The 24,572-nt window shown below is 47.3% G+C and overlaps 1 protein-coding gene across 1 annotated transcript in view; it reads left to right on the forward strand.

The window, feature by feature from the left end:
* The first annotated feature begins 5,923 nt into the window (after window positions 1-5,923).
* The window catches only part of ARHGAP30 (Rho GTPase activating protein 30), a 50,341-nt gene continuing 31,692 nt past the window's right edge, over window positions 5,924-24,572 (forward strand). The window contains exons 1-2 of the mRNA XM_070950941.1: window positions 5,924-6,032; window positions 22,228-22,330. Coding sequence (XP_070807042.1) covers window positions 5,924-6,032; window positions 22,228-22,330 — 212 coding nt within the window. The remainder of the gene's footprint in view (window positions 6,033-22,227; window positions 22,331-24,572) is intronic.

The following is a 24,572-nucleotide window of genomic DNA, read 5'->3' on the forward strand; positions in this document are numbered from 1 at the left end:
GTAGACTTCAACTCCCAGAATCCCCCAGCCAGCAGCGCTGGCTGGGGGATTCTGGGAGTTGAAGTCCACCCATCTTCAAGCTTCCAAGGTTGAGAAACACTGGTTTAGAGAGTCCAATACATGTCCAAGCAGTGTTGTCCCACCATTGGGGAGCAAGTGAACTTCAAGTCCCCCCATCTCATGTCTTTAATTTGTATTTCTTAGCATGCTGTAACTATGAATATTTCTAGAGCTAACCAACAACTATGGAAATACGTATACGTGATAAGTGTGTGACCCTGAGGACAGATTTTGTGAGGGAGTCTGCATTTTGACCAGTGGCTTCTCAATCTTAGCAACGGGAAGAAAGGTGGACTTCAACTCCCAGAATTCCCCAGCCATTATGAGAGTTAAAGTGCACGCGTCTTAAAGCTGGGGCTGAGGGATTCTGGGATTTGAAGTCCGCACATTTGCTATTGAATTTGAAGTCTATCTTAGCAAATGTAAGACTTGTGAACTTGTGAGCAAATTTAGCAATATCTTAGCAAATTTAAGATTTGTGAGCAAATTTAAGATTTGTGAGCAAATTTAAGACTTGTGACTCCCCAAATCCCCTAGCCAGCATGCTTTAAGAGGAGTAGACTTCGACTCCCAGAATTCCCCAGTAGCTGGGGAATTCTGGGAATCGAAGTCCACCCATTCTTAAGCCAAGGTTGAGAAACACGGATTTTGAGTTTTAGGGGGAATTGCAAAACTGCTCCATGTTCTCTTTGGAGAAAGTTTCTTAAACATCAACCCTTCTCCGATAAGTATATTTTAAGTCTTCTTGTGCCTACTACACCTCATTTTTTCATATTTGCAAAGAGTTGCAACTGGGCTGAGTAGCTGCCTCCTTTACAAAACTTTCTGTCCCAAAGTGGGGGTGAAGTCACCCACAATATCTGGGGTGGGGCGCAGGAGTGGGATTCAAAAATTTTAACCACCAGTTCTCTGCCCGGTTGCTGGTTGGGCGCGACCATGGTGGGCGTGGCCTACTCAGCCTCCTGCACCACGGGGGGGTGGGGTGGCATTTTCGCCCTCCCCAAGCTCCTGAGGCTTTCCTCGAGCCTTCGGGAGGGTGAAAACAGCCTCCCCGGGCTCCAGAGGCCCTCCAGAGGCCGGAAACAGACCCATTTCCAGACTTCCAGAACTTCTGGGAGGCCCGTTTTTCACCCTCCCAGAGCCTCTGTGCAGGCCTTGCACTTATCTGGCATCCAAAACGGTCTGCGTGGAGACCCCTGGGAGGGGCAGGGTGGGGTGGGCGGGGCCAGCCAGTCTTTGCAACTACCGGTTCGGCGAATCAGATGTAAAATTAGCGTCCGGTTCCCCGAACCGGCTGAATCCCACTCCTGGATGAGGGAGTGACAAATTTGGTGCACCACAGCTCTGAAGGCAGGATCAGAACTGGTATCGGGGTTTACGTATCAGTTTTCGACCTTCTGGGTCCCAGTTTTGGACCTTCTGCCTGGACCCTGGTTGGGTCAGCGGCGTAGGGCATGCGATAATGTGAAGACCGACCGATCTACATCTCAGATTGGCTCATTCAGACATGCAGTTCCTGGAACTGCCACAACTGAGCTAACAAATAGAAATCCCCCCATCTTCAAACCTGTTGCAAACTTAGATTTGTCTTTAGCCTCTGTGTGAGTACAGGCACAGTCCTCGACTTACGGCCGCCCTTGAGCTCTCCACATTTATGTTGCTAACTGAGAAATAGGTTTAAGTGAGAACTTTTGCCCCGTTTTACGACATTTCTCGCCGCGGTTGTTAAACGAGTCGCTGCAGTTGTTAAGCTAGGAACATGGTTGTTAAGCGAATCTGGCTTCCCCATTGAGTTGGTTTGTCAGATGGTCGCAAAAGGGGGTCCTGTGACACTGCAGCCGTCATAAATACAAGTCAGTTGCCAAGCATCCGAGTTTGGATCAGGTGAAGGCTGCAACAGTTGTAAGTATGAAAAATGGTCCTTTTTTCATTGCCGCTGTAACTTGGAATGGTCACTAAATGAACCTTTGCAAGTCAAAGGCTACCTGTAATATGTTAATGAATCAATAAGCTACAGAAGTGAACTTAAACGGGCTGGGTTTAACACAAAGTGCCAAAGAAGAATTAAGGTAACCACAAAATTTTTACATCTTGTGTACACACAGGTCTTTAACTGACCCCTTTCAGCATGTTGGACAAATCCAGAGAGCGAGAAGGATGTTGAAAGAAAATTCTCCAAGGGTCAATTTGCTAAGAACTCTTGATTTTCCTCGAAACGCGATCAGAGAATTTGTGGGGCCCCAAAAACTTCTATTTTAATTTTTTTATTTTTCCTCCTGCCCTTCCTCTGAATCTCACAACTATCGCAACGGGACTCTTTGGAAGCGAATTCGACAGACTCCAGACTTTTAGAAGCCTTTTAAATATGTATTAATATTGTTATTAGCTTTTTTTTTTTTTTAGCGTGAGGAAATGAGCAACTGCCTTTCTACGATCTGTAAATATCTTTGTACATTAGGGGGGGAAAAGCAACGTATGTGTGCCTCCCTGTATTGTCTGCGTGTGTGCACGCGTGTAAAATACTCTGTAAGTGTGTATAGAGCGGGACTTTGGGGTAGGCCTTGTCAGGTGTAATATGCACTGCTGGTTTTTGTAAATAAATTGCACTTTTGCCATCCCAGAATTCTGCTTTTTTGCTAAATCTTGCAAATCTTGAGTTTCTCTCTACTTCTATTCTAAGCGACCCATCACAGATAAATGTCAAAAATAATAGCCCTGTATCAGTGGTGGGATTCAAGTAATTAAACAATCGGTTTGTTTTTCTTTAAATTTGATTTATATGCCGCCCTTCTCCGGGGACTCAGGGCGGCTTACAATGCGTTAAGCAATAGCCTTCATACTTTTGTATATTTATGCAAAGTCAGCTTATTGCCCGCACAAACTGGGTCCTCATTAGGTTCTCTGCCCTAATGATTTCTTCCAACAATCAGTTTTCCAAATTGCTCAGAAAGTTAACAACCGGTTCTCCCAAAGTGGTGCAAACTGGCTGAATCCCACCACTGCCCTGTATGTATTGGAGAAATAGGAAGGCTGAAATTTGATTTTTTTTTTTTGGTGATTCCCTCAATTTTTGCACAAGTCCAAAAAGTATAAGGGTGCAAAATGTACACATTTCTCTCAGGCTGAGGTGTTGGTTCCGGGAAGTCTGGGAGTTGAAGTTCACACATGCTAAAATGCAGAGGTGGGTTTCAAAAATTTTTACTACTGGTTCTGTGGGCGTGGGCTTGGTGGGCGTGGCATGGCTTGGTGGGCATGGCAGGGGAAGGATACTGTAAAATCTCCATTCCCACCCCATTCCAGGGGAAGGTTACTGCAAAATCCCCATTTCCTCCAGATCAGCTGGGACTCGCGAGGCCGAGAATAGATGGGGGTGGGGCCAGTCAGAATTTTTACTACCGGTTCTCCAAACTACTCAAAATTTCCGCTACCAGTTCTCCAGAACTGGTCAGAACCTGTTGAAACCCACCTCTGCTAAAACGGCCACGGTTGAGAAACACTGGTGTAAAAAGCAGGGAGTCTCCAACCTTGGTGACTTGAAGACTTGTGGACTTCAACTCCCAGAAGGATCTTTTCTAGAAAGCCTCCAGAATTCTGGGAGTCGAAGTCCACAAGGCTTAAAGTCACCAAGGTTGGAGACTCCCTGGTCTAAAGTGTTATCACAAGTTGGTAAATCACATGGCTGTCCTTAGAAGAACATGTGACGGCCGTGGCCAGGGAGGCTTTCTATCAGGTTCGCCTGATTCGCCAGTTGCGTCTCTTTCTGGATCGGGACTCCTTGCGCACGGTCACTCACGCCCTCGTCAGTTCCCGCCTGGACTACTGTAATGCTCTCTACATGGGGCTCCCCTTGCAGAACACCCGGAGGCTCCAACTGGTCCAGAATTATGGGAGCGTCATGGCGCTCCCATGTAACACCTCTCCTGCGCGAGCTCACTGGCTCCCGGTGGTCCTCCGGGTGCGTTTCAAGGTGTTGGTGACCACCTTTAGAGCACTCCATGGCTTAGGACCTGGATATCTACGAGACTGCCTTCTGCCACCGATAGCCTCCCACCGGCCAGTACGCTCCCACAGAGAGGGGCTCCTCGGGGTGCCGTCAGCCAACAATGTCGACTGGCGACCCCCAGGAGGAGAGCTTTCTCTGTGGGGGCACCTGCCCTCTGGAACGAGCTCCCCCCGGAGATACGGACAATTCCGAATTTACGTACCTTCCGCCGGGCGCTCAAGACTTTTTTATTTCAACAAGCCGGGCTGGCCTAACTTCTCCAATTGTTAATTTGAATTTGAATTTTAAACGGGGTATTTTAATTGTTGGGCCAAATTATTTAATATATTTTAAACTGTATTCTATGTTTTTTACCTTTGGCTGTTCACCGCCCTGAGTCCTTTGGGAGAAGGGCGGTATATAAATTTAAATATAAATAAATAAATAAATGCGCACACCCAAGTACCTAGTAGGGCATTTCTGCCGATGGTTGAAGGTCTCCTGTAAGATCACAAGACATATAATTTCCTCTGCCACCCACAAAGATCATAGAAAAACATCCACCTCAACCCTGCTTCAGCCAACAGGTGGAGAAGCATGGGTGTTACCGTCAAGCTATAGGTCTTAAGTCATCTAACATTGAATAAAAACCCATTTGTGAAGGGATCAGGTAGAGTGACAGAGTTGAAAGGGACCTCAGAGGTCTTCAAGTCCAACCCCTTGCTCACGTAGGAGACCCTATCAGACAAGTGGCTGTCTGATCTTTTTCTGGAAAGCCTCCAGTGATGGACAGTCACATTCACAACTTCTGAAAGCAAAGCCGTTCCGCTGGTTAATTATTCTCATTTTCAGAAGTAACAGAAGTTGGAAGGACCTTGGAGGTCTTCTAGTCCAGCCCCTTGCTCAGGCAGGAGACCCTATACCGTCCCAATCAAATGGCCATCCAGTCTCTCCTTGAAAACCTCCAGTGATGAAGCACCCACAACTTCTGGTGGCAAGCTGTTCCACCGGTCAATTGTTCTCACTGTCAGGAAGTTTCTCCTTATTTCCAGGTTGAATCTCTTTAAAATTCTTCCACGTGTTACTTCTTGTCCTCAGGTGGTTTTCTGGCCCCCTCCCCATAACCCCCTCACCGGTTGCAGGTGCACTTCCTGCCATCCACAAGCCAAGCTAAGTGGGACAAATCAAAAATGCAAGATTGCAAAGCCATTCAGCGTTGCCTTCGGAAGTTGTGGGGAGCTTCATCCCTGGAGGCTTTCAAGAAGAGACGGGACAGCCATTTGTGAGAAATGGTGTAGGGTCTCCTGCCGGGGTGGGGGGGTTGGACTAGATGACCTACAAGGTCCCTTCCAACTCTGTTAATCTGTAATTAATCCTTCACCCGCCAAGCGTTAGCTTGTGACACGGCAAGGAGCCGTTTGCTAAAAGCTGTTAGCTTTGTGGTTTTGGAGATGCTGTGTAGGGGAAGTTGTGTTTGGAGACAAGCTGAACTCACTTCCTGTCAGGTCTGAGTAAGAACAGAACAATTTTTAATGAAAAAAAAAAAAGGCACAGATTTTCTACCTTGCTCTCATCTACCACCGTAGCAACCTTCCACTTGGCCGAGAACCACATTTCTGGTGGGCCCATAGTTGCAAAGACAGATCTCCCAACCTTTCTGAAGGACCTTGGATGTGACGAGCGTTGGACACGGAGATTAGAATGAATTTAAGGAAGCAGAAGATCGCCATGGGCCAGTAAATGAGTTCTGGAGAGGCAGGAACTCAACCATCGACAGGTTTCTCCTCAAGACCGATGGACTTGGGCCCAACCTTGGGAGGAGAAGTTGATACGAGGGTGTAAGGGTTGAGGGAGAGGAGGAGAGCAGCCTCCTTCGCACCCATGTCGCTGGCCATGAAAGCTCGGCAGAAGGTGAAACGGAAAGGACCGGCGAAAGATCGGGTCTTTGGGTGTGATCTGATGGAACATCTGCAATCATCTGGCCATGACAGTAAGTGATTTTCTTTTTCTTTTCTTTTTTTGGAGACTGGCACAAATTTTTAAATCCTCTTGAAGGTTCATTAGACCAAACAGGAAATGGGGTGAGAACTTCTGCTAAACAACAAAACTTGGTTCTGAATGTGCTTCGCTGTTTTTTTCTGAGAAGGCTTCAGCCTTCGGTAATCCATAATCGTAGAATCAAGAGCAGGAAGGGACTGGAGATCTTCTAGTCTGAGGGCCTTCAACTCTGGTGGACTTCAACTCCCAGAATTCTCCAGCCAGCCATACTGGCTGGCTGGAGAATTCTGGAAGTTGAGGTCCACAAGACCTGAAGATTGGAGACCCCTGCTCTACTCCAGTTTATGCATAAATCTAGGGCCCTTACAAGAGTCTTCTCCAAGATCTAGATGCATTACCAGGTATTAACCCAGCATATTCCGGAATTAACAATCACATCTTGTTAAAGAACAAATTAAAAAAATTAAAACCATGTTGGTCAAAGCCGTTGGCAGCATTATAAAAACAACATTAAATTGCACCTATGAAAAAGCCAAGCAATGAAGCTGATTTAAACTGGGGCCCAAACTTTTGAAGGAGTGAGAACAAGTGTGATAAAACCATATTTGGAATATGGCAACCAGTTCTGGTCACCCCGATAGAAAAAAATATGTTAGACTGTAGAAATTTCCTAAGAGTGAGAACAATGTACCAATGGAACAACTTGCCTCCAGAAGTTGTGGATGCTCCATCACTGGAGGATTTTAAGAAGAGAGAGCCATTTGTCCTGGATGGTATGTCCTGCTTGGCCAGGGGGTTGGACTAGAAGACCTCTAAGATCCCTTCCAACTCTATTGTTCTTTGTATCTACTGTAATTCTCCCTCTATGGCTGAGTCGATCTTAACCTGCTGAGTTTACAAAACCAGGAGATAGTCAGCAAATTTTCTGTGAATCATCCTGGATATTCATAAAGGGCCATTTGATTCATCGGTGGCATGAGATACCCAAATAATAATAATAAATAAATAAAATTAGGGGTGCCTCAAAATGGAGACACCGTGTGAGGACAGGCAGGCAAAATTCAGGATTTCTGTAGCACCTTCTCCAATTAGTAAATTTTACAAATCCACGTAAGCTTTGGCGAGCTGCATCCGATGATGTGAATTGTAGCGCATGGAAGTTTGTGGCTTTTAATTAAAGTTGCTAACTACGCAAGCAGTTATTGTGTAGTTGTGTAGTTATTGCGTCGGATTTATTCTGATCCAAAGCAGTCTGAAATTACAATCTGTATGAGCCCACTCAGTTTTACAGCTCAGAAATTGTTCATTTCACTCAAATGTTCGGCATCTGCTTTAAATATTTGCTGTTTCTGAAATAGATATTAGCCGCCGTGCAGAGTTTGATATCAGTAAAACGATGCTTTATTTCCTGGATGTTATTCCTTGCCCGCCATCCAGGATTGTCATATCGAATCTCAGATATGGATTATTATTAAATCTGTGATTGCTGTGTCATTTTGCAGTTCCCTCAACCACCATATTGGACGTGAGTTCGGTTTCTCTTTCCTGCCCTTCCTTCTTTGAACTACATTCACACATGATTTAGCCGGACCAGAAAATTCTAAAAAAAAAAGTTTCTTAAACTTTTACATTCAGGTCTAAAATGAAAACTGTTTGCATAGGGAATAATTGTGTGGAAAAAAAAAATAAGAAGAAATATGCTATATACTGTGCAGATCAGTCCCAATTCACATCTCCTAATGCACAACAGAGTTTACTTAATTCCTTTTTTTTTTTTTAATTTGATTTATATGCCGCCCTTCTCCGGAGACTCAGGGCGGCTTACAATGCGTTAAGCAATAGCCTTCATACTTTTGTATATTTTATACAAAGTCAGTTTATTGCCCCCACAAACTGGGTCCTCATTTCACCTACCTTAGAAAGGATGGAAGGCTGAGTCAACCTTGAGCCTTGGCGAGATTCGAACCAGCAGTAAATTGCAGGCAGCTGTGTTAATAACAGGGTGCGTAGACCACTGTGCTATCAAGGCTCTCTCTATTGTTGAAATTGAAATAACTGTGAGAATTGCATTCAGCTTATTTTTACTTTTTTTATTTGATCATTAAATTGATATACTTAACGGCGCACATAACAATATTCCGTGGTGCACAGCTAGAAAATATTTCTAATAAAGAAAGCAGAGCAACTTTGAATATACTTGCAAGGTTTCCTGCAAATTCCATATGAAATAGCAATAGCACTTAGACTAATATACTGCTTCACACTGTGCTTTCCAGCCCTCTCTAAGCGGTTTACAGAATTATTTTATTTTTTATTTTATTTTGAATTTGTATACCGCCCTTCTCCCTGAGGACTCTTGCCCCCAACAATCTGGGTCCTCGTTTTACCGACTTCGGAAGGACGGAAGGCTGAGTCGAAATAGTAAGAGATATCCAGCAATGTTAAGTTTAGGATGAAAAATCTCAAACCAACATTGAAAGCAGACATATTCAAACCCACAGCCGCATTCCACCATTAACAAAGAATAATGAAGGTAGTCCTTAACTTACGACAGTTCGTTTAGTGACCGTTCGAAGTTAAAATAGTGGGGGGAAAGGAACTAATGAGTGTTTTTCACACTTACAAGCATCGCAGCCTCCCCATGATCACGTGATCAAAATTCAGATGCTTGGCCACTGACTCATGTTTACGACGGTCGTAGTGTCCTGGGGTCATGCGATCCCCTTTTGTGACCTTCTGACGAGGTACGTCAATGGGGAAGTCAGGTTCACTGAACAATGGCGTTATGTTGAGTTGCGTGACTAACTCAACAATTCAACGAATTCCGTGATTCACTTAACAACTATGGCAAGATATGTGTGGTAGAGTAGGGCAAAATTCTCTGTTTCACTTAACAAGAGAAATTTTGAGGTCATAAGTCATGGACTACCTGTATAGGATAGGATAGGATAGGATAGGATAGGATAGGACAGAACGGAGGGGAGGGGAGGGGAGAAGAGAAGAGAAGAGAAGAGAAGAGAAGAGAAGAGAAGAGAAGAGAAGAGAAGAGAAGAGAAGAGAAGAGAAGAGAAGAGAAGAGAGAGAGAATGGAATGGAATGGAATGGAATGGAATGGAATAGGAAACGGAAGGGAAGGGAAGGGAAGGGAAGGGAAGAGAAGAGAAGAGAAGAGAAGAGAAGAGAAGAGAAGAGAGAGAGAATGGAATGGAATGGAATGGAATGGAATGGAATAGGAAACGGAAGGGAAGGGAAGGGAAGGGAAGGGAAGAGAAGAGAAGAGAAGAGAAGAGAAGAGAAGAGAAGAGAAGAGAAGAGAAGAGAAGAGAAGAGAAGAGAAAGAATGGAATGGAATGGAATAGGAAACGAAAGGGAAGGGAAGGGAAGAGGAGAGGAGAGGAGAGGAGAGGAGAGGAGAGGAGAGAAGTTGGAAGGGACCTTGGAGGTCTTCTAGTCCAGGGGTCAGCAACCTGCGGCTCTGGAGCCGCATGTGGCTCTTTCACCCCTCTGCTGTGGCTCCCTGTCACTCAAAATATGTGTCCCAACCGCCAATATGTGAAACCTGCCGGCATGCGATTTATTCAGCTTTTCAACCTCCGGTAGGCCAACCACGGATAAATCCAAGAAAAGAAAAGTTTCAGAAGAAAACAGAAGGTTTAATTCAACTACATAGAGTAGTTTTGTGGCCGCTCAAGAAATAGTCGGGCACGGGAAGGGTTTTTGTGGCTCCCGGTGTTTTCTTTTCTGTGGATGAGCTAATGACAGGTGCCCATTTTTCAGAAGTTAAAGTTGCAAGGAATTATCCATCCAGGATCTCCAGCCTTACAGCCAGCCAGTGAAGAGCGGAAGAAGGCTCTGAATTAGCTTTTCTTATCAGGATCTCTGTCCAGGTGGCTGTGGTTTTTAATATTCTTTCCACTCTAAAAAATTAGATGGGAAACTATATGCCACAAAGTTCTAGAATCAATTTTTATTTCTTTTTAATTTTAATACAAACAATCCATCTTCCATTAAACAGGTACAAATGTCTTGTGCAATATCAATTAAAATTATACTCATTATTTGCCTATTTTTAATACTGATATACATAGCATATCTAATACCATAACAATTCTCTTCTTAGCTTATTTAATTCTATTAATATATTTTCTGTATTTCACTAATCTACTTTCCCCCGCCTAATTTTCCTATTTATTCTCTAGCCATCGGTAAAATAGTTCGCATACAATATAATATTCACTTTGTTCCTTCTCTTCGATTGCAAGTGTTAACCTATTCATTTCTGCACCTTCTAATATTTTCCTAATCACATTCTCATCCGTAGGGATCTCTTCACTTTTCCAATTTTGTGCAAATACTATCCTAGCTGCAGTTATTACATGGATAATCAAATATACCTTTTCTTTACTATATGTTTCTGGTAAAATCCCCAACAAAAATATTTCGGGTTTCAAATCAATATGTTGTTGTAGGAGCCTTTATTTCTATGATTTCCTCCACCTGTCACCTACAGCAGTGGGTTTCAAATCCCAGCACTACCGGTTCACTATTGGTAGCACGGGGGCGTGTGCGCTTGCTTTGTGAGCGCGCGGTGCTTTGGCGCATGCGCAGAGTGTTTTTAATGACGTCTGACCCTGGCCAGAGCCTCCCGCCTCCACTGCCGCTACAGGTTTGCCCGAACTGGGGTGAACTGAGAGCAACCCACCACTGTTCACCTAGCCCAGTGATGGCTAACCTTTTTGCCATCGCATGCCAGGAAAGGGGAAGGCAGGGGAGGGTCGCACGTGCACGTGCCCACGCGCATGCGTGCGCAACCCCCTCCCCCCCACTCCTGGCACATGATGGCCTGGTAGGCCCGTTTTTCTTTCTTACCTGGTTCCAGATCCTCTCTGTGTATCTGGGAAGGGCGAAAACAGCCTTTCCCACTCCCTTGGAGGTCCTATGGAGGCTGAAAGGGCCCATTTCCCAACTCTCGGTGGGACAGGAAGTGACATTTTTTGCTGTCCCCAGCCTCCAGAACCTCTCTAGGAGTCTCTAGGAGCCTCTCTAGGAGTCTGTAGGAGCCTCTCTAGGAGTCTCTGGAGGCTGGGGACAGGAAAAAACATCACTTCCTGTCCCACTGGGAGTGGGGAAATGGGCCCTTTCAGCCTCCGTAGGGCCTCCAAAAGGGTGGGAAAGGCTGTTTTTGCCCTTCCCAGATACACAGAGAGGATCTGGAGCCAGGTAAGAAAGAAAAACGGGCCTTCTCCATCCCCCTAGGCCCTCCAGAGGCAGGAAACAGCCTGTTTCCCTACTTCTGGTGGGCCCAGAAGGCCCGAAAATCAGCTGGCTGGCGCGCGCATGCGCCCCAGAGCTGAGCTGGCGTGCCCACTAATATGGCTCCGTGTGCCACCTGTGGCATGCGTGCCATAGGTTCGCCATCACGGACCTAGCTTTACAAACATTATTTGCAAATAAAAATGGTGGCTAGCTTGGTTTAAAAGATGCCCACTTGCCCCCCAAAGCAGTGCCTCTCAACCTTGGCCACTTTGAGATGGGTGGACTTCAACTCCCCAAATTCCTCATCTAACACACTCCCTGGGGAATTCCGGAAGCCTAAATCCACCCATTTCAAAGTTCCCAAGACTTTTTTCCCCCCCTCAAACATGAAGCATAAACTTTAAACATCTTGTATGTATACAGAACATTTCGCCGTTCTGAAATGAATATTCGACATGGTGGTCCATGTTGTATTTCCTGAACTGGGGAATTCTGGGAGTTGAAGTCCACCCTTCTTTAAATTGTCAAGATTGGCAACTTAAACCTTCGTCCCAAAAGTCAAAGGAAAAAGTTCCAAAATGAGAAGTATGACAGAGACAGATGTTTGGTGCCTCCCTTGTCTCTGTCAACATTTTAAGACGCTCCACGGTTTCACGAAACTGCACATTTTCCCACTGGTCAGGAACCAGTGGTGGCCTTCTACCAGTTTGCCCCAGTTTGGGTGAACCAGCAATGGTGGCAGTGGGAGGCTCCACCCACCTGCCCAGATGTCATCACAGACACTCTGCACATGCACAGAAGCGCCACGCGCGAGCACGCTCCCAGTTCCGAACCGGTAGCGAAGGTAAGTGGAACCCTAAACTTTTAAATGTTGGGACCGAGCATTGTCGCTCCCAGACGAAGCACGGACCATGGTCCACCATCCACCGTGTAGTTCCTGCCACCCCAGCCTGCATGGCTGTTTTCCCTGGGTGTTGGCACCCTAGTCAGCTCATTTGACGGATGTCAGGTTGAGATGCCATCACCCATCCTCACTCCAACATACACGGTATGAACTGTATGCAAGAGAAGAAATACGCATTTGATGGACACGGTTCCACCTGTTCTTTGTCGAACGCCGTGATACACAAAAGGCTGGGTTGGGCACCGTCCCACTTCCTTATGCACAGCTTGTGCGGCACACAGGAAGTCATCTGGGAGGTGGCCCTTAACAGCCCAGCTAGCAAGGAGGGGAGGAGAAGCAAGTCTATTACAACTCTTGTGACTTCCTTGTTTGGGCTGTTGCCCCAGCCTTTTGTCCCTGGGAGTGGTTGCAGCAATATTGTAGTTGAGCAAACTTGCAGTCAAGGACAGTTGAGTGTCGTAAACAAGCCAAAACCTCCCTTGTCGTGATTGATGTTGTAGTCTTACCAGAACGTCTTGAAGGAGCTACCTACAGTATGTCTAGCCTGTTGACGAGAAGGATTAAGGAGGGACATGACAGCGGTCTTCCAGTCTTTGAGGGGCTGCCACAAAGAAGAGGGAGGTCAACCTATTCTCCAGAGCACTTGTGGACAGAACAAGAAGTAATGAATGGAAACCTATCAAGGAGAGATCCATCTTGGAACGCAGGAGAAATTTCCTGACAGTGAGAAAAAATTCATCAGTGGAATCATGGCTTCCATCCAGAAGTTCTGGGTGCTCCATCACTGGAGGAGTTTTTTTTTTTCCCCAAAAAAAGTTTTTATTTTTGTTTCTCATAAACATATTTACATGTACAGTCATTTATCCACCATTTTCCATTCATCTTATCGTTTAACTTTCATTTTTAATTTTTAATTATTCGGGGCTGCTCTTTTACCATTTGTCCTTCTTTGTTTTGCCACAACCTTTCTTCTTCTCCTCTCCTTCTCTTCCTTCTTCTATCTCTTCCTACTTTCTTCGTTCTTCCTCTCCTTCTCTTTCCTACTTCCCCTTCCCTTCTCCCACTCCTCTCTTCTTCCCTCCTTCTAACCTTCTCTCCTACTCCTCTTTCCCGTCCCTTTTCTTCCTCTCCTTTTCCCTTTCTTCTCTCTCTCCTTCTCCTTCTCCTCTCCTTCATCTCTCTCTACTCTTTCCCCTCCCTTTTCTTCCTCTCCTTTCCCCTTTTTTCTTTCTCTCCCTCTCCTCTCTTCTCCCTTCCTCTCTCTCTCCTCCTTCCCCTCTCTCTTGTTGTTTCCCTTTTCAGTTCAATCAAGAATGGCATTCGAGCAGCCCCGTTTTCCTATTTATCTCTATTCTCATTTCAATTTCTTATTTGATTAATATTTATATCTGTTTCATCCTTTGTGTACATTTTTATAATAATCTCACTTTTTCCTTTTTCCCTCCCCTTTCTCCTTTTACCTAGGTTATCATCTGGGTTTCTATTCTTCTGATTATTTTCTCCCATCTTTTTTCTATCCGTTTTATCTCCATACCCTTATTCATATTTCCTTTCTAACCAATCCTAAAATTTATCACTGGAGGCTTTGAAGAAGGTTTTGTCTGAAATGGTATAGGGCAGTGACGGTTAACCTTTTTTCCCTCAGGTGCCAAAAGCACGTGCCCAAACCAGGGGTGGGTTTTACTCACCTTTACTACCGGTTCGCATCGTGCCCACGCACGCTCGTGTGCTTAGCTTGTGCTCTCTCTCTTCTGTGCATGCACAGAAGCTTCTGTGCATGCGGAGATCACTTATGATGACATCCAGGTTAGTGGGCAGAGCCTCCCACTGGTTTTACTACCGGTTCTTGCGAACCGGTCCAAACCTGGGGCAATCCACCACTGGCCCACACCCATAATGCAATGCCCCCCATGCACGCCCCGCCCATTTCCGGACTTCTGGTAGGCCCATTTTTCGCTCTCCCAGAGCCTCTGCGTGAGTCCTGTACTTTCCTGGCATCCAAAACGGGCCGCGTGGAGACTCCTGGGAGGGGAGGGGCGGCAATGGCATGCGCACATGTCTCCTTTCAAGTCCGCGGCAGCGACTTGAAATTCAGCTGGCTGGCAGGAGGCACGTGCACATGAGCAGTGGAGCTGATCTAGGGCGACAGCTCACATGCCCGCAAAAATGGCTTTGCGTGCCACTTTGGGCACACGTGCCATAAGTTCTTCTGCTTCAGCAGGGGGTTGAACCTCCGAGGTCCCTTCCAACTTTGTTATTCTGTAATTCTATAAACATATATCGTCGTTGGGACTCTAGTTCTCTACCATTCGTGGTAGAGTCCTTTCCCCAATGATTTGCATCCTTCCTGGTTTCCACATGAAGGTAAATAACATATCAGGCAGTGGTGGGATTCAGCCGATTCGCACCTATTTGGGAGAACCGGTTGTTAACTTTCTAAGCAGTTCAGAGAACCAGTTGTTGGAAGGAATCTTATTTTGCTTTTTTCCACTTTACGGGGCTAATCCTGTAAGGAATTACAACATCCTGGTGTTGTTTCTAGCCTAATCTTTATTGCCCTGCTTACAGAAACTGCCTCTCTGGTTTAACCCTTATTACATTGTAACAGTAAGGTGAAGTGCCCATTGACATGAGTGACATTGAATTGGCCACACCCACATGGTCACATGACCACCAAGCCACGCCTACCCAGCTGATCATTAGGGCAGAGAACCGGTTGTTAAATTATTTGAATCCCACCACTGATACCAGGAGTAGTTTTGTTAAGCTATGGATAGTCAGGGAGGTTGCAGAGTTATGTAAAGTTGTATCGCAGAAGACAACCACAGCAGAAGTAGCATTTTTTACATCTCCAAGAAGAAAGACATTTCGTTTGTTAGATGTTTGTCCTGCATTTTCTTCAAGAACCCGAAGAATCTTACATGGGGATCTCCCTCAATTATATGTTCACTGTAACAACAACCCAGCAAAATAGGTCAGATCAGGGGGAGGGGGTCTCCAAACCTGGCAACTTTATGACTTGGGGACTTCGATTCCCAGAATTCCCCAGCCAGCCAGCATGGAAAAATACTCCTCCAACCTATTTCACAAAGCTGGTGTTGCATAGAACAACAGGAGGAGCAAGCTGGATGTCAAATGCCTTTTGGTCGTGAGCAGAAAGTACCGTGTTTCCCCGAAAATAAGACCCTGTCTTATATTTTTTTGAACCCCCGAAATAAGCGCTTGGCCTTATTTTCAGGGAGGTCTTATTATTTTGGGGCCCGTGGAGCAAGATGGGGTTCCTCTTGCCGTCTTACCTGATTTCCAGCTCTGAGTTTAAATATTTTCAAGGAGGGCTTATTTTCGGGGGAGTCTTATTTTAGCGCATGTGCTCAAAAGCCCGTCCTCCCTCCCTCCCTCTGCTTCCTTCCTTCCTTCCTTCCTCCCTCCCTTCCTTATTTTAAGGGAGGTCTTATTTTTGGGGAAACAGGGTAGAATGAAAAGTATTGGGCATCAGCCAGCCTGGGAAGGCCATGAGAGGACCCAAGAACTAGGAACATAAACATTGCTGACGTCTTCAGCGCCATGTTTTATTGCTGTCTTGCTTTCTGCCTTTCACTTCCTGTCTCTGGCTCAGAAATGAAATCATGCAGGCACTCCACCCACATGCTCAATCTGAATGAGGAAGCCCAACTGGAAATCTTTCTGGCTTACTCATGAGCAACTAATTCTTATTTGTGGCACGTTTGGGAGAAGAGCAGTGACATCTCAACGTGCACAGCTTTAGGATGTATGGACTTCAATTCCCAGAATTCCGCAGCTGGTGTGCTGGGAATTTAAATCCATCCATGCTGGCTGGGGGATTCTGGGTGTTCAGGTCCGATCCTCGAGGGGCTTGTCACAGAGAAGAAAGGGACAACTTTGGACAACTCCAAAGCACCTGAAGGCAGGAGAAGAAGTAATAGATAGAAACTAATCAAGGTGAGAAGCAACTTAGAACTAAGGAGAAATTCCCTGACAGTGAGATCAATTAACCAGTGGAACAACTGGCCTTCAGAGGTTGTGGCTGTTCCAGTACCAGGGATGAAATCCAGCAGGTTCTGACAGGTTCTGAAGAACCAGGAGCAGAAGTTTTGAGCAGTTCAGAGAACTGGTAGCGGAAATTTTGAGTAGTTCGGAGAACCAGCAAATACCACCTCTGGCTGGCCCCAGACTGGGGTGGGAATGAAGTTTTTGCAATATCCTTCCCCAGGAATAGGGAGGGGAACGGGGATTTTTTTTTTTTAATTTGATTTATATGCCGCCCTTCTCCGGAGACTCAAGGGGGCTTACAATGCGTTAAGCAATAGCCTTCATACTTTTGTATATTTATACAAAGTCAGCTTATTGCCCCCACAAACTGGGTCCTCATTTCACCTACCTTAGAAAGGATGGAAGGCTGAGTCAACCTTGAGCCTGGCGAGATTCGAACCAGCAGAAATTGCAGGCAGCTGTGTTAATAACAGGGTGCACTAAACCACTGTACTATCAAGGCTCTTTTTTTGCAGTATCCTTCCCCTGGAGTGGGGTGGGAATGGAGATTTTGCAGTATCCTTCCCCTGGAGTGGGGTGGGAATGGAGATTTTGCAGTATCCTTCCCCTGGAGTGGGGTGGGAATGGAGATTTTGCAGTATCCTTCCCCTGGAGTGGGGTGGGAATGGAGATTTTGCAGTATCCTTCCCCTGGAGTGGGGTGGGAATGGAGTTTCTGCAATATCCTTCCCCCAGGAATGGGGAGGGGAATGGAGATTTTGCAGTATCCTTCCCCTGCCACACCCGCCAAGCCACACCATGCCCACCAAGCCACGCCCGCGGAACCGGTAGTAAAAAAATTTGGATTTCACCACTGTCCAACACTGGAAGTTTTTAAGAAGAGACTGGACATCCATTTGTACAGAGTCTCCTGCTTGAGCAGGGAGTTGGACTAAAAGACCTCCAAGGTACTGATAAAATCTACCGGTTCGGCAAACCGGTAGTAAAAAAAAAAAGCTACCGGTTGGTCCAAACCGGTATTTCCGATGATCAGCTGTGCCGTGCAATTTATATTCACTAAAAGCAGGAAATCCGGCTTTCTAGCAAATCTAAATTGTGCGGCACAGCTGTTCCCCCCCCCCTCGCTGTTCTACTTGCCTTCAAATGGCTCCTTTTTCCATGCGAAGTGCACATTTGGTCTGCACTGCGCATGCACGCACAGCGAACAGGTGGCGACCCGTAGAGGATTTCACCACTGCTCCAAGGTTCCTTCCAACTCTGTTATTCTGCTATTCTTCTTCCTTCCTTCCTCCCTCCCTCCCTCTCTCACTCTGCTTCCTTCCTTCCTTCCTTCCTCTCATCCTCCCTCTGCTTCCTTCCTTCCTTCCTTCCTCCCTTCTTCCAATCCTCCCTTCCTCCCTCTGCTTCCTTCCTTCCTTCCTCCCTTCCTTCCTCCCTTCCTCCCATCCTCCCTCCCTCTGCTTCTTTCCTTCCTTCCTCCCATCCTCCCTCCCTCCCTCTGCTTCCTTCCTTCCTTCCTCCCATCCTCCCTCCCTCCCTCTGCTTCCTTCCTTCCTTCCTCCCTTCTTCCAATCCTCCCTCTGCTTCCTTCCTTCCTTCCTCCCTTCTTCCAATCCTCCCTTCCTCCCTCCCTCTGCTTCTTTCCTTCCTTCCTCCCATCCTCCCTCCCTCCCTCTGCTTCTTTCCTTCCTTCCTCCCATCCTCCCTCCCTCCCTCTGCTTCCTTCCTTCCTTCCTCCCATCCTCCCTCCCTCTGCTTCCTTCCTTCCTTCCTCCCTTCTTCCAATCCTCCCTTCCTCCCTCTGCTTCCTTCCTTCCTTCCTCCCTTCCTTCCTCCCTTCCTCCCATCCTCCCTCCCTCTGCTTCCTTCCTTCCTTCCTCCCATCCTCCCTCCCTCCCTCTGCTTTCTTCCTTCCTTCCTCCCATCCTCCCTCCCTCCCTCTGCTTCCTTCCTTCCTTTCTCCCTTCTTCCAATCCTCCCTTCCTCCCTCTGCTTCCTTCCTTCCTTCCTCCCTTCCTTCCTCCCTTCCGCCCATCCTCCCTCCCTCTGCTTCCTTCCTTCCTTCCTTCCTTCCTCCCTCCCTCCCTCCCTCCCTCTGCTTCCTTCCTTCCTTCCACCCATCCTCCCTCCCTCCCTCCTCTTCCTTCCTTCCTTCCTCCCTTCTTCCAATCCTCCCTTCCTCCCTCTGCTTCCTTCCTTCCTTTCTCCCTTCTTCCAATCCTCCCTTCCTCCCTCTGCTTCCTTCCTTCCTTCCTCCCTTCCTTCCTCCCTTCCGCCCATCCTCCCTCCCTCTGCTTCCTTCCTTCCTTCCTTCCTTCCTCCCTCCCTCCCTCCCTCCCTCCCTCTGCTTCCTTCCTTCCTTCCACCCATCCTCCCTCCCTCCCTCCTCTTCCTTCCTTCCTTCCTCCCTTCTTCCAATCCTCCCTTCCTCCCTCTGCTTCCTTCCTTCCTTCCTCCCTCCCTCCCTTCTCCATCACTGGAGGTGACACAGCTGGACAGCCATATGTCTGAAATGGTACAGGGTCTTCTGCTTGAGCAGGGGGTTGGACTAGAAGACCTCCAAGGTTCCTTCCATCCCTATGTCCTGTGGCCAATCCTGAATCGATCCAGATTCTTTTCTATGATTCTACACCTTATTGTCGCTAGGGTTGAGATCCATTGCTGTAGAGGACATGCAGTTGGACCTTATGTTTCCTCTGGCTTGTTGTTGTTAGTTGCGAAGTCGTGTCCGACCCATCGCGACCCCATGGACAACTTTCCTCCAGGTCTTCCTGTCCTCTACCATCCTCTGGAGTCCATTTAAGCTTCAATGACTCCAGCCAGCCACCTTCTTCTCTGCCGTCCCCTTCTTCTTTTGCCCTCCATCGTTCCCAGTATTAGGCTCTTCTCCAGGGAGTCCTTCCTTCTCATTAGGTGGCCAAAGGATTTGAGTTTCCTCTTCAGGATCTGGCCTTCTAAAGAGCAGTCAGGGTCGACCTCGTCTAGGACTGACCAGTTGGATCGGCTTGCAGTCCAAGGGACCCTCAGGAGTCTTCTCCAGCACCAGAGTTCAAAGGCCTCCTGTTGTGGCTCCGTTACCTGGGCCTGTGTCATCGGCAGGAGAGGACTCCGAGAGTGAAGAAGAGGAGTTGGCAAGGCCTCCCTCTCCAGGACCCTCCTCTCTGGCAATGCCTTCGGTGTCCACCGAAGGGCAAGAGATAGGGCCGGGGCCAAGCACGTCCACGCAGCCACAGATGGACAGTGATGAGGGAGATGAATCTTGGCTGGATCCTCGGCAGCGTCGCAGAGATAAGCGCGTGCAACAGAAGAAAAGGCGTGCCAGAGATTAGGCTGAGTCACTGGACCACACCCCACAGTGTATAAAAGGGGGTGAGGTGGCCACTCAGACTCTGTGACGGACAAAACTAACTACTATCGAGTCACATTGCATCTTTGGAAACAACTTCATCGGCCTTGGATTTATTTTACGAAATGGACAATTCTTAACTGTGTGTATTTTGTTTACTGAGTAAAAGTTCTTGGCAAGCAGCTACTGGGTTGCTGCCAAGCGTCTTATCGGAAGAATTGGTTGTCTGCCAGTTTATTTAACCCCTGGCTGTCTGTTTGTGTGCATGTGTGGGACGGGGACAGAACATCTCCATTCTTTGGCCTTCTCAGCCTTCCTTATGGTTCCTCTGGCTTAGTCAAATTTCTCCCAGATGTTAAAAATGGGGGACATTTAACTGAGACAGTGATGATAGAACCATCACTGAAGATTGTTGGTGGGCTTCCAAAATTTTGGTATTGGGCAGAGATATTATTTTTGCTTCTTTCTCCCCCTCCTTCAGTTTGTGGAAAGATAATTTGTTCTAGAGATTCATGTTGTCGGAGACGAGAATTCCTGGAGTAAAACATTTCAGAGAAATTCTCACAGGGAAAGTGTGATGTTCTTGCATGTCAGTAGCGACCAGGTGCAAAATCTTCTCTGCAGTCTCTGTTTTGCACTCACCTCTAAGAAAAGAGTCAGGAGAAACTGTAGGTCTGTGGAGAGTCTCAATTGTCCAGGTGGTCCAAAGATTTTTTTTTTTTTAATTTGATTTATATGCCACCCTTCTCCGGAGACTCAGGGCGGCTTAAAATGCATTAAGCAATAGCCTTCATCCTTTTGTATATTTTATACAAAGTCAGCTTATTGCCCCCCACAAACTGGGTCCTCAATTTACCTACCTTAGAAAGGATGGAAGGCTGAGTCAACCTTGAGCCTGGCGAGATTCAAACTTACTTTAATTGCAGACAGCTGGTGTTAAATTACAGTACTTCTGTCTGTTGAGCTAAACCAGGCTCAGTGCTGGTTGCCCAAAAGGCAACTGAACTTTCTTGTTTTTTCTTTCTTTTGAAAACATTTCACTTCTCATGTCAGGGTTCCAAGTAATAGACCCATAGCAAGCAAAACTCCGAGGCAGGTAGATTCCTCAAAGAATAGCTTTATTGGACATACAGTATCATATTGGCACAGATCTGGTGAAAACCGACTCTGAAGGTTCCCGCAGTTTTCACCTAATTAAAAGTGAAAATTTGTCACTTTCTCAAAACAATCAGCCGCATGATCCAATCACGGCACTTTCTGGTTGCCTGGTGACATCACTCCGCCTTCTTCTGACCAGGTGTGAGAATGACCTTGGTTCCCAAGAGAACGTGTTTTGTTTTGACTACAGTGTCCCAGCTATCTCCGATGGCTTTGGTCAGGTCAGCTTCAGGGTTGACATCTCATCTAAGAAGTTTCTCCGGTTCCTGAAGCTTGAATTGAACCGAACTGAAGCAGTTTCATGAAATTCATGAACTGAAGAAGCTTTTTGGATGAGAAATGAAATGTTTTCAAAGGAAAAAAACCAAGAAAATCTAGTTGACTTTGGAAAAAGCACCTTTGGGACAGTGGTGGGATTCAAATAATTTAACTAATGTTAATAATTTAACATTAGGTGCTCTGCCCTAATGACTGGCTGGGTGGGCGTGGCCATGGTGGGCGTGGCCGGGGGGTTTGACAGGCAGCACTTGGCCTCCTGCAACCCTTCTGGGAGCAAAAATGGGCTGCAGAGGGGGGCACATCACCCCCCGCGCCCCATTTTGGGCCTAGTCGGCCTCCCTAAAGCCTCCTGGGAGCAAAAAGGGGTAGTGGGGGGTGCGCTGCCCCTTTTTGCTCCCATTTTGGGCCTAGTAGACCTCCTTACACATACCTGAGTGTCAAGAAGGGGCATGTGGGATTCAGCCGGTTCTGTCCAGATCGTGCAAACCAGTAGCGGTGACTGCAGGAGGCTTCACCCACCTGCCCGGACTACTGCGTGGGTGTGCTCACATTTGCAAACTGGTAGGGAAGGTAAGCGAATCCCACCTCTGGCGTGGGAACTCCTGGAAGGGGAGGGGCGAGGAGGGGCAGAGCCAGCCAGCAATTTAACTAGCGGTTCTCCTGAACCATTCCGAACCGGCTGAATCCCACCACTGCTTTGGGATCAAGAGAGATGTCTCCCATGGGATTTTAGCAGCCAGTGATGGAGGAATGGTCGGAACAGTTGAGTTGACCAAGGATGAGGTGTGAGTAGATTTATCTTCTCCGGAGATTCAGGGCGGCTTACAATGCGTTAAGCAATAGCCTTCATACTTTTGTATATTTTATACAAAGTCAGCTTATTGCCCCCACAAACTGGGTCCTCATTTTACCCACCTTAGAAAGGATGGAAGGCTGAGTCGACCTTGAGCCTGGTGAGAATTGAACTCACAGTAATTGCAGGCAGCTGGATGTTAAATGCTGCCTTAGTAGGAGGCATTAGCCTCCTACGCCACTCAGGCTCTTCATTGCCTTCGATTGTTCAATTAGCACCCCAGGGATTGCCAGTCTTCCTGGTTTCCCAAACTTTGAGGAAGTCCCAATGGAGGAGAAACTTTAGGAGGAAATCACCCAGTGTTTTAGGTGAGTGATGAGCTTTTCCTAGCTGATTTGGAGAGATTTACTATTCCCAAATTGAATCTTGGTGCTTCTCCAGTTCCCCAGGTCCTGAAGAGCTGCACAGAGTTTGTGGAACAGCGTGGGATCGTGGACGGCATCTACCGGATCTCCGGAGGATCTTTAAACATCCAAAAATTAAGGTAAAGGTGGGAATATCAGTTTGGATTGGAGTACCAAACAGCATCTCTAAACTGAGAGAGAGAGAGAGAGAGAGAGAGAGAGAGAGAGAGAGAGAGAGAGAGAGAGAGAGAGAGAACCATGACCTGGTCACTGTGATACAAAAAAGACGTTGAGACTCTAGAAAGAGTGCAGAGAAGAGCAACAAAGAGGATTAGAAGGCTGGAGGCTAAAAGATACGATGAACGGTTGCAGGAATTGGGGTATGTCTAGTTCAGGGGTTAGCAACCCGTGGCTCCAGAGCTACAGGAATACAGAAATAGTCAGGCACGGGAAGGGTTTTGTGGCTCCCGGTGTTTTCTTTTCTGTGGGAAACGGGCCCAAATGGCTCTTTGAGTGTTTAAAGGTTGCAGACCCCTGTCATAGAGAATAGTTTTGTGGCTGGGTGGGCGTGGCTAGGTGGTCATGTGACTGGGTGGGAGTGAGTGGCATCGAGTTGGCCACGCCCACCCAGGTTTTGTGGCTCCCAGTGTGGTTTTTTTTTTCTGTAGGAAATGGATCCAAGTGGCTCTTTGAGTATTTAAGGTTGCCGACCCCTGTTCTAGTCTAATGGATTAGGGCAGGGGTGTGAAACTCAAGGCCTGCGGGCTCGATCTCGCACGTGGGGTGCTTAGATCTGGCCTGCGGGTCTGTCTTGGAAACAGTGAAGGACCGGCCTGCAGTGCCTCTGCCAGCGAAAACGGGCTGCCAATCTCTGTTTTTGGCTGGGACAACCTCCTGCAACCCTCTGCCAGCGAAATCGGAGCTCGGGAGGGTCCTCCCAAGCTCCGTTTTTCTTTTGGTTTCTTGAATGCCGAAAAAAATTTAATTTTTGCCATTCACATTTCATCCTGTCCCTCCTTTTTTTTGCATCCTTTTTTTTAATGATTCTGTTCCACCATTTCTTTGATATTAGTGTAACTCTTGTCCCGCAGTGAGTTGTCTTGTGGCGAGACGGCCATGGCGAGTAGGCTGTGGCCAGTGGTGGAATTCAATTTTTTTTACTACCGGTTCTGTGGGCGTGGCTTGGTGGGCACGGTGGGGGAAGGATATTGCAAAATCCCCATTCCCTCCCCACTCCTGGGAGAAGGATACTGCAAAATCCCCATTCCCTCCCCACTCCTGGGAGAAGGATACTGCAAAATCCCCATTCCCTCCCCACTCCTGGGGGAAGGATACTGCAAAATCCCCATTCCCTCCCCACTCCTGGGGGAAGGATACTGCAAAATCCCCATTCCCTCCCCACTCCTGGGAGAAGGATGCTGCAAAATCTCCATTCCCTCCCCACTCCTGAGGGAAGGATACTGCAAAATCTCCATTCCCTCCCCACTCCTGGGAGAAGGATACTGCAAAATCCCCATTCCCTCCCCACTCCTGGGAGAAGGATACTGCAAAATCCCCATTCCCTCCCCACTCCTGGGGGAAGGATACTGCAAAATCCCCATTCCCTCCCCACTCCTGGGGGAAGGATACTGCAAAATCCCCATTCCCTCCCCACTCCTGGGAGAAGGATACTGCAAAATCCCCATTCCCTCCCCACTCCTGGGAGAAGGATACTACAAAATCCCCATTCCCTCCCCGCTCCTGGGGGAAGGATACTGCAAAATCCCCATTCTCTCCCCACTTCTTAGGGAAGGATACTGCAAAATCCCCATTCCCTCCCCACTCCTTGGAGAAGGATACTACAAAATCCCCATTCCCTCCCCACTCCTGGGAGAAGGATACTACAAAATCCCCATTCCCTCCCCACTCCTGGGAGAAGGATACTGCAAAATCCCCATTCCCTCCCCACTCCTGGGAGAAGGATACTGCAAAATCTCCATTCTCACCCCACTCTGGGGCCAGCCAGAGGTGGTATTTGCCGGTTCTCCAAACTTCAAAATTTCCGCTACCGGTTCTCCAGAACCTGTCAGAACCTGCTGAATAGCACACCTGGCTGTGGCGAATTGTCATAGACCCTCCCCTAAAAGTCTTTTCTTCATTAGGTTAAACATTGTCATTTAAACACTAGATGACCTCTAAGTAGGGGTGGGCCGCGGGGGGTTCGCAGGAGAACCTCTAGCTAGGATTCTGTGCAGTTTGGCGAACCCCCAAATCCCACTCCTGGCTGGCCCCTCACACCCCGTCCTGCCCCTCCCAGAGTCCCCACATGGCCCATTTTGGATGCAGGTAAGTGCAGGGCACCTGCGGAGGCTCAGAGGGCGAAAAATGGACCTATTGGAAGTT

The sequence above is a fragment of the Pituophis catenifer genome, unplaced genomic scaffold (genome assembly GCF_029215685.1).
Source record: "Pituophis catenifer annectens isolate HBS135680 unplaced genomic scaffold, rPitCat1.0.hap2 SCAF_10, whole genome shotgun sequence".
NCBI lineage: Eukaryota > Metazoa > Chordata > Lepidosauria > Squamata > Colubridae > Pituophis > Pituophis catenifer.